This window comes from Salarias fasciatus, assembly GCF_902148845.1.
Source record: "Salarias fasciatus chromosome 7 unlocalized genomic scaffold, fSalaFa1.1 super_scaffold_4, whole genome shotgun sequence".
Taxonomy (NCBI): domain Eukaryota; kingdom Metazoa; phylum Chordata; class Actinopteri; order Blenniiformes; family Blenniidae; genus Salarias; species Salarias fasciatus.
Window position 1 is genome coordinate 19,149,546 of NW_021941229.1, and position 10,602 is coordinate 19,160,147.

At 40.5% G+C, this 10,602-nt stretch overlaps 1 protein-coding gene across 1 annotated transcript; it reads left to right on the forward strand.

The window, feature by feature from the left end:
• Positions 1–311: 311 nt before the first annotated feature.
• Positions 312–8,156, forward strand: LOC115382868 (inactive phospholipid phosphatase 7). The gene is made up of 2 exons (XM_030084811.1): positions 312–1,131; positions 6,804–8,156. Exons 1-2 carry the CDS (start codon positions 651–653, stop codon positions 7,190–7,192), a joined length of 870 nt encoding a protein of 289 aa, XP_029940671.1. The 5' UTR covers positions 312–650; the 3' UTR covers positions 7,193–8,156.
• The last annotated feature ends 2,446 nt before the right edge of the window (positions 8,157–10,602 follow it).

Below are 10,602 nucleotides of genomic sequence, written 5' to 3' on the forward strand. Positions count from 1 at the left end.
GTAAACTACGTCAAATCCGCACGGAAGCAACCAAAGCTGCACAGGCAGGGCTGCCTCGTCCTCACCTATTGTTGTCGGTTTCTGCTCTCGCTGATAACTTCCTCAGATTTCCCCTGCCGTCGCCTCACACTAGAGCAGACGCGCTGCCTCCCTCTCTGGATATCAGAGGTGAAGGGACGCTTCGGGGGACATTCAGAGATGTTGTTTGCTTTGCATTCACCCTTCGTGTGGTAAGATGACAACACGCTTCTTGTGTATTTCTTGCGCATTTTTGCACTGAGATTGTTTTTTTTTTTTTTTTTTTTTTTTGCGCGGCGAAGCACCTGTTCGCTGCGTGGATGTGCCATTCTGTGGCGCAACGAAACGCTCATGTTGTTATTTTATCTCCATGCTGTAGATCGGGTTTCTCTGGATTGGCCGAGGCACATGCCATTCAATACACTCCTCCTGCCTGCACGGTATAAACAGCATGGCCACCGCAGATTCCAGAGGGTCTAAATATATCTAATAAGGTCACAGGAGGGGGGGAGGACCGGTGTAGGGGGGGTTTTATCCTGGGACTCTTCACTGTCGTGGTGGACTGGCACCAATTGAATTATTATCCGGAGATTATTGTGCACAACAGAGGAGAACTTGGCCTCATCCAAACCATGCCCTCAACTTACAACGTGAGATCCAGGACGCGGGACAGAAACAGCGTCCTGAGTAGACCCGAGTTCATGTCCCTGAACCACCAGCCCCCGCGCGCCGGAGCTGGCCCCGCGGAGAGCCGAGGCGCCTCGAGGCGACTGGGTCAGATCAAGCAGCAGACGAGCCAGCAGGGCGAGGAACCTACCGACAGCGGCAGCAGGGACAGGAGGGAGTCCACCAGGATGCCGGAGGAAGACTGCATGCAGCTCAACCCTTCCTTCAAGGGGATAGCCATGAACTCCCTCCTCGCCATTGACATCTGCCTGTCCAAGCGCATGGGGGTGTGCGCCTCCACCTCGTCCTCGTGGGGAGGCTGTCGCTCCATGGTCGCCCTGCTGGCGCTCACGGGGCACGGCATCACGTGGATCATTGGCACTATCGTGTGTCTCACGCGGAGTAACACTCTGGCTGGACAAGAGGTCCTGGTCAACCTGCTGCTTGGTAAATGCCACACCAACACCGACACACTCAACAGCCTCTTCAGAGCAGCAGCTGCAGTCCAGATGTGCACCATGCAGGAGTCCTGACAAGCAGAGGGCCACATGCGACCCGATCTGACCCTGAGTTCACTGCACCAGTATAGCATCTTAGAACAAAAAGCTATAAATCTGTATTTTTGAAATCTCCACATCTTTAACCTTGATTTTAGTGATTCAGTTCAGTTTATTTCATTCATTGTTAAGTGTAGTTTAACAATTTTGTCATTTTTAACAATGCCTCTTAGTACAACATACTGGGAAAGCTCCAAAAATCAAATTGCCCATTTTATTAATTTTGCAGCCTTGATCAAGTTTTTTGGGTGAATCGTATGATCTGCACTGCACAAATAATGAATTTGTCATTCACGCAATGAATTCACCAAGATTTCCATGCTTAGTCACAATCTACCCATCCTACAGATTCGTGTACTTGCACAGTTTATCGATCTTGTGCATTTTTGTAATGTTGGGCATCCATACATTGTCCTATGACCGTGTAAGTTATTGAACCATTAGAAAGATTTTTCAAAACGTCATCCGCCCCTGGCATGACATGTGTCGACATTAAAGTTGATCCACTATTTGTATGACATTTATACACTCAACCTATTTGTAAGGATTTGATGCAACTTCGTCAAGAAGGTGGTTATCTTTCACTACTGCACCACTGATGTATCAGTTGTGTTTGCGCTTTTCAGGACGCAGAAAAAGGACTGGGACTGCAGCCACTACAGAGAAATTTTCAGAGTAAATTTCACACCTCGCACATCCCTCATGGGGAGATTATGACCGAGCTACACATTTGACACCATTGTTCTCAATGAAATTCTTGCACAACCACATTGTTTATCACAAGTTTACACCTCTTTCATCTCTTTAAAATACTACTCAAGCTCAAGGCAAGAGTTTACATGTTGCATTCCTGGCATCTAAATGCATCAATCAGCAGAGCAAACTCAACACAATTGTTTTTTTTTTTCTTTTACTGCTGTGTATTAATTGCATATTTGCAAAGGTAATTGCACACACATAAATATCTGCAATCTCCCAAGCACAAAGATTATCTTCCAAAAGCAATACAAATCTTTTGGCCGTGGCTACAGTGAACTCTCTGTGGAAGCCAGTAAATCTCTGGATTTAGGACACTGCTGTATTGTGATTAGAACATTGTGTGGCCTCAAAATGCTTGTTCATTATTTGTTGGTTCTGGATCATTTCTAGCCTCCTGAGGTCTGTCATAAGAAAATGGGCAGCCACACTCACAAATCTTGGGGGATTAATGCTAAATGCTCGCTGAAAATAATGTTTTGTTTTCATCTATCAAGGAAGTAATCAGCCTTGGCTGGTCTGTCAGGGTCGGTTTAGTTCATTTGGCTGTGGTGGCCTCAAGAACGGAGCACTGTAAAAATAGTCTTTTTGTCACACGGTGGCTGGGAGTTTTTATAACACCACGTCAGAAGTAACTAGTCAATCAAAACAAGATGATTGTGCACTCTTGTGATATTCGGTTTGATTTAAATACTCACTTTCTAGGAAAAAAGCGCAATTTGCTTTGAAATTTAAGAAGAGAGGTTACTAAATAATAATCAGGAAAAACATGTCCTTGACATTTTTGCTAATTTTTCTTCAGCAGCATGGAAAATAATCCGCCCAAAGCTATTCTTTACACTGCAAATTTGAGGAACAAATATCATGAAAACTTGTAGATTAGACCTGGACAGTGTGACTCTTTGATCTTCGGTGAGACTACAAGATGTGAGTGAGAAAATATAACCAAAAAATGAGAATTAACTTAAATAATGCGTTCAATACAGCAGCTTTGCTTATATTTTTTGGGTGGCAGCTATATTTATCAAATGTGGGTCGTTCATGTGGGTGTGCTTATGCCCTTCTTTGATGTGTTGAAATATTACAATTTTACTCACCATTATGCAACAAAATTCACAAAAAATATGGAAAAAGGCTGAGTGACGTAAGCAGAAAGTAGCTTGAGGACATATTTAAAATATGTGCTTTTAGAAAGAGAGATATATTTAATCTAATTGAAAAAAAAAATTCTAATTTATGTCCAAGGAAATTCCACAGGAAACCAAAGCTGTTCATAGCTCTCAGGTTGATTTCACTTGCTTTTTACAAATGTCATATTTGTAGTTTAGTGTTGTAGTTTTAAACACTGTATCAAAAATGATGTTTTTTTTTTATATTAAAGCGGAGATAAACAGTTGAATAAGACATGAGTAAATTCTCAGCTCCAATAGAGACCTGCCGAGAGCGTGACGGTAACAGACAGACATGATGAGGCCATGCGCGCACAGCTGCCGTCTGTAATTAATTTTTCATTGTGACTGTTGGAACAGATAGTTCAGCATTATGTTTGAAGAGCTCACCTGTTGGCAGGCCTCTATTTTCTATTCGAGAACATTATTTTGAAAGATGTGTGGCGTCTGAGTTTTCGTCTGAGAACGCTGGTCGGAGAATCAAATATTTGGTAAAGAAATTAATCCTCCCTGTTATAGAAATGTGAACTTTGTAGTTGTTATTTCTATAAAAGCAAACAAGACCCTCACAAATGTAGCCACAGGAAATACCAATGCCATGCTTATTATTGTGTTTCCCAGACTCGAGAGCAGCACTGTAGCCTCACATTCCCATTTTTTTCCTTTATTTTGTATTATCACTGTGAGCAAACAATGCTAATTGTTGGTTTCTCCTACAATATAATGTGACCCAGGTTCTGCATGATGGTGTAGTGGTTACATGCTCATCTCTGATCGTCCCTGGTTTGAGGCCTCTCTCTCTGTGGAGGTCGTCTTTTTTCCCCAATATGTTCACGGATTTTCTCCCATTTGATGAGCATTTGTGATTGAAAAAAAAAAAAAAAATCATCCATAGGTGTGAATGTAACTTTATCTTTGTGTTTACTCTGTGATGGACCTCAGCTGTAATCAGCCAGGATGAGCTCCCTGCCCTGTGATCCAAAGTGTGATGAAGCAGTAACGAAGAACAGATAGATAGAAGGTTGGATAAGCTGGGCTTGAACAATTATGCGCCCACACATGTGGCTCCTTTTGTGTCCAATATCAATATCATGGGTTTCCTTCAAGTAGGAAATTACTGGCCGTTTGCTGACTGATGTGGGACTCCAAATGAGTCATCGCGCTGTCTGCACTGCCAGTCCACCCTGCAGTGGAAAACACCTTCCCTGAGCATGGCGCTCAGTGTAAGATTGCCAAAGTACAGCTGAGACTTGTGCAAGAGCGAAGACAGAGTGCACCCTAATTTACCCCAGATATTCCCACATTCTCTCTGATGGCACAGAACAAACCCGCCGGGACAAACTTGAGTCATCATTGTTGCTTTAGTCGGCTGAAGGGCGTCACAAACAGACTTGTGCTTACAGCTGATAATATGATGCGTCACTGCTTGGCTCACCTTCTGCCCCAGTGCTTTGGAAAGAAATGTGCACTGCCAGAGGGCAACATGAAGCCCTGCAGGAAAAAAAAAAGAAGGAAAAAAAAAAAAGAAAGAAACCCAACTTGTCCTCAGTCACCTTACCCCAACCCCCATTATCTGTTTTTACTTTTTATGAGCCTGCTTTGCCCTCCCTCGGCTTCTTTTAGAACTCGCAGTGTTTTCCCATCGCACATGGACGTGACGCCATGTCGCCAGCCTGCCTTTGAGGAGCTGCGATGGACGGTGCATGGGCGAGCGGAATAAGAAGTAGGACAGCGTGGCCAATATGTCAGACAATCGGCAGTTATTAGGCACACTGGCTTGGTGGAGTTTTTTGTGATCATGGTAGACTGGAAGCAGCGTTAAAGATAGTGGAGATATTTTGAGGAGTGCTGCGGAGTTAAAAAAAAAAAAAAAAAAAAAACACCTACAAATGTGTGGCATGTGCGCTCAGACCAAATGCAGTGGAGTATTGTGAGCTTACTGGGTTATATTTGTCACCAGGGTATCTGTTTACTCATTTCCTCCAGTTGTTCAGTGCTTTGCGTGAAGGCGCGTCTCGTTACGTTTTTAAAAACCCTCAAAACCTATAAAATGATTGTGAAAATGTAATTGTTAAACGGATAATTGTTGTGAAAATTACTATGATTTATTAGTTCAGCTTCAGTTTGTGTGGTCAAAAATTAACATTAATAAATGTAATCCACACTAGTCTTTTAGGCTCCACCTACCTTCATAAACTATTTAAAAACCATAAGTTGCAGCTTAGTAACAGTCACCAAAATATCAGGGTTGGTGTGTCTGGTCTAACATTTCTTATAGCAATCCATCCATTTTCAGTGCTGCATTAACAAAGTCAGAGTATTTGGATGTTGGAGCTGCACCTGGCTGGATATGATTTAAGGCCATGCCAGGAAAGATAATATGTTCAACTGTAGGGCAAACACAGAGACAGACTTGGGCAATGTTATATTCACTCATAATTTTTTTTTTTCCTTTTTTGACCGAGAAAGGAAATTAGAGAACATGGAGAAAATCCAGATATGCTTAGGGAACATGCAAACTCCTCAGGCCACTGAGCCCAGGGTCATTTAGTTATTTATAGTTGCCTAAAGTGTCCTTAGCAGATAAAGATACGTTGTTGCGAAGGCAGACGGATTTAGAGACTGACCAGTCAAATCATCGTGCATTCATCCATCTTCTGCACCACTTAGTCACTCTCGGGGTTGAGGGGCCCCCAAAGCCGATCGCAGCTGAGTATCAATCTGCTTCATGTACAGATCAACAGTTCACAACAGTTACAGGGATTGTCATGAAACATACATCCAGCAAATTAAATAAGAAAAAAAAGTATATTATCAAAAATTATGAATAAAATTTTATGTTAAAAAATTGAAAAGGATTATCAGATTATATTTTAAATTGAAATAAAGTTGACCCCACATTTTATGACATTTACTACATGTGCTTTGTTGTATTGTTTGCGGTTTAATCCAAGTCTGGTTTCGGATATGTTTTTTACATTCATATCACATGTGAAGTGATAAAAAACTTTAGTTTTTGTTTCTTCTGTTAAACTGTGTTAATTTTATGATCAATCAAATCTTTCATCTAAGGTGTTTACTACAGAATTCATTCCCGTACTTTCATATACATACAGCTTACTGACAACCCCTCTTTAATTCTTAGCACACAAAATCACCAATTTAATGCAACAAGTAATGGAGGGTGACACACTTATGCATGGCGCGCCCCTTCACAGATTGCACCCATAGCAAAAACGCGCACATATCACTTTAGTATTTTGCAGAGAAACATCCAGTAACTTTTAACAGAGAAATCGGTAATTCAATAGCTGTTGAAGTCAATAGGAAATAAAAATGCTTTTAATTTCAAGTCTCAATTTCAAGTCATGCAGTCTACAGCTGTCACAGTTGTTCCCATTATCCAATACATTCAGCTCTGAAAATGTTTTTTTTTTTGTTTTTTTAAATAATGATTGATTTTACTTTCGATTCATTTTTTCTAAAACTGAAAAGAAAAAAAAATTCACCCGTTTATGTCCACATTTTCTGCTGCTGTCCTTCTAAAACTCTCTACTGGCCCCCAGAGACTTTAAAAACCTTTGGCACGCCACCGTGAATTCACTGTATCTGGATTTTCTTTCCTCTTTTTTGACAGCCCTCATCCTTGACGTCATGACTGTGGCTGGAGTGCAGCGCCTGGTGAAGCGGAGAGGACCCTGGGAGATGGCCCCCGGCTTCCTGGACTGCGTCGCCATGGACGTCTACTCCTTCCCCGCCGCCCACGCCAGCCGCGCCGCCATGGTCTCCAAGTTCCTGCTGTCCCACCTGGTCCTGGCTGTGCCGCTTCGCATCCTGCTGGTGCTGTGGGCCTTCCTGGTGGGCGTGTCCCGGGTGCTCCTGGGAAAGCACCACCTCACTGACATGGTGTGTGGCTTTGCTCTGGGCTTGCTCCACTTCAGCTTGATGGAGTCGGTGTGGCTCTCGTCAAGCACCTGCCAGACTCTGATCTCCATAAGCACGTTCAGCTGGAGCCCCTTTTTCTGAGCTTTCGATACAAGGCAGTGCTCGCACCTACATGAGGCTTATTTGATACTCTGACCTTGCATATCGAGGACTTAGGACGGTCTAGTGAAGTTATTTTTGCAAAGTCACAAGTTTGTACTGCAGGCTGTAAACTGTCGAGCACTAACATATGGATGCAATTGATGACCTGCATGCAACACTCAAAACAGGCAGGTAACAAGAGCTTATGAAACGTTATTCTCGTTTCATAGATGTCACACTACCTGATTGCATTTATTCAGTTACTACTACTACTAACAGGTTGAAATATCAGCTTTGCCATTTGCAGGTGTAGATGACAGGCTGAGGTTTTAGAAACCCACACCTAACCTCACGTCTTTCAATTCAGGGCGCTTTTATAAACCTTTTCTTGTATTTTTTTTTCTGTCTTCTTCGTTTTCTTTTAAAAGGGAGTACTTCTGTTTGAAAACCAGGTTGATCACTGAATATACTTCCATGTAAAACTCTATCGGATGTGATATTAAAATGTTAAATTATTGCAGTTTCAATACAGAACATTGTTTCTAATTGGCATGATTAATATACTAATGTATTTCTAATGACACTCACCTTCCTGTATTGTATATCTATGAGGAATTATTCCCAGTGCAACTTAACAATGTGCAGCTAATGTCACCTTTGCACCAAATATTTGTATCTTCCGGATTCTAACATATTTTACTCTCATGTGCCATTTGTGATTTAATGAGTTTGAATTCCGTGTTACGGCTGATCGTTGTTTTCAGCTTTTCATTGGAGCCTTTTTATATCTTCACATTAGCCTAACAAATGTTCCTGTTTCATTAGTGACCCACTAAACTACTGAAGCGAGTATGTTTGTACACATTGGCAAATGATGTATTTATTTCGAGGAAATGGAACCTCTTCTTTTCAGCTTTTCAGACTATTTTATTACAAACTTTTGAAAGAAAACTGCAGGGTTTCTGTTTTTTTGTTTTTGTTTTTTTTTTTTTTTGTGCCAAAATATGTTTTAGTGCACTGGTTTAGTTGAAGACAGTTTAGTTTACATTACTTTGCTTGTTCTGTACAGGGCTCTGTATATGTTGTTTTTATTCTTTTGTCGCCTCTCATTATTAAAATGAGGTAGATGGTTGCCTTTGTGTTTTTGCATTTTATATGTGACATAAAGATGTCATTAATAGTCAAATTTTTTTTTTTTTTTTTTTTGTATATCATTTTTGAGTGTATATATGCAGTAGGGAACTTTATTTGTTGTATGTCGACACTATTTCACCTAAAGGGTAAGATTCAGCAGTTATTTGCCTTAAAATTGTGAGCACATCTGTGTCAAGCAGAGTGTGAAAAGCTAGTTTGACACATTTTTACATCCACTTAAATTGTGGCACATCACACGGTGTACATCTGTAGACTGTAGAGGAATGATAGGTGATACAATATTCCAGAATTAGTTTAAATACAATATTTTTTGTTGGTTATATGAACCATTTCAAGTGATTCCTAGAAATATATCCCACTCATACAGGAAAGTTGAATTACAACAGTAACTTCATAAAGCTTCCTCCCAGCATAAAATGGGAGTGGTTGATTTTTACAATGTTTCAGTCTCAGTCTCACATTAATTTCCGCCCCAGATGTTAATGTAAATGTGTTCCAGGCAGTGAGCAACAATGAGCTGCTGCAACCTCATGAGTGTGTAAAGGTTTTTACAGAACTTTCAACATCATTTATGTGACACACGTCTGTTACCACACAGTTTGACAGGAAAAGGCACATGCAATGCTGCACATCCTGACAAAGTCCAGAGAGCAGGAACTGAAACTGCTAAAAAAAAAAGGTCACTATGGCTTCAGTGAGGTGGTTTATCAGCCTGAAATTAAGTATTTCCTGGTCATTTGCTCATTGTTAGTGATCAAAATAGCTTCATTAGTGATACAGACATTGTCTGCATTTATCTCTTTATTCAGCCAATAGAGATTGACAAAGTTAATCCATGTCAGCTTGAAGGAGCAGTCTTTGTTTTTCTTGTGACTTTGAAATGCTCATTGAGCAGTTTCAGACCCATTAAAAGTGTTTATGTGCCGATGAAGTTCAGGTTCTATCCTCTTCCATCCTGTCTGATGATGGGATCAGCCACAACAGTTGAGGTAAGAAATGAAATTATACACAGCAAGATTCAAATCAATTCAAGTCATACAGAGTAGAATTCAACCAAAATTAACTTTGTTTTATCGTTAGTGCTGTTAATCAATTAGAATTTTTAACTAATTAATCCCAACTCTGACCACAATTCGTAGTGATCAGTTGCATCCTTTGTGAACTTGTAAACATACAAAATCACCAATCTAATGCACAAAACTGACTTTATATGAATCTCTTATCTCAAGTGCAGCAGTTTCACAACAAAAAACACTCAGAAATTTGGAATTTGAACCATCAAACATTTTAAAGTTGAGATGCCCAAGGGAAGGCCAGTCCCATTTTCTCTTTTGGTTTTGAACAGTCCCAAAACATAAACAGGATTTTTGGAACATTTTCAAGCTTCAAATGAAGAATCTAATGCTCACAATTCATCCGCAATGCACGGGATGAAAAAACAATGTACCGACAGTAAAATGAGTTTTCTCTCTTATTCTTTTCTTTTAGACAATTGCTAACCCTAACACTAATTCTACGATTAACCACAATTTAAAAAAGTTAATCACTGACTGCGTTCCATTAATTAATCGGAATTAACCGGTTTAAAACTGATAGCACCAGACAATACACATTTGATCAATAGATTCACTCCCTCAGTGGATCCCAATCTATTTTCCAGTGACCCTTGCTTTACATTGCCTCAAGTTTTCTCTGAAATGTTGTGGACCCCCTCTCAGAAAACAGGCAAGGGGAACTTGCCCAGGTATAATCTTGATGGTAAAGTGCATCATTTCGGTTTTCACAGCTAATGACGAATCTAATTTTGACATCTGTAGAGCAGGCCAAGCCTCTGGCACCAGCATTAGCTGCACAACTAACCACGAACAACAACAACATGGTACATCGTTCACATGCTTCTGTGTTTCCTACATGTTAGTTTAAACTCTCAGTTTTTAAAACTGATATTCTTCCTCATAGAAATGCTTCTTTATCAAGATTAAAAATGCCAGAGGGCAATGACTGTACAATAAAATAGTTTCTTCTTATTAGAACACAGTCTTCCAATTTGCAGCGTCATTATAATTATAGTTTAGACAAGTGCGCCCTCTAGAGGACTCTGTTGCTTCACACGAATGATTTCAGGAATGGGTTTTATTTCACCTGCACTGCTTTAACCAAGGTCATGAGGGGCAGCAGCAGGGAGTCAGTAAAACATTCTATACCTTATATGAGTGAACTCAATGTCAAATTTTACCACAATTCATCATTTAATT

Excerpts from the sequence above, each read along its gene's own strand:
- LOC115382868 (XM_030084811.1), top strand. The coding sequence starts at position 651 with ATGCCCTCAACTTACAACGTGAGATCCAGGACGCGGGACAGAAACAGC. Across the intron at positions 1,132-6,803 it reads CCTGGTCAACCTGCTGCTTG|CCCTCATCCTTGACGTCATG; the intron begins GTAAATGCCACA and ends CTTTTTTGACAG.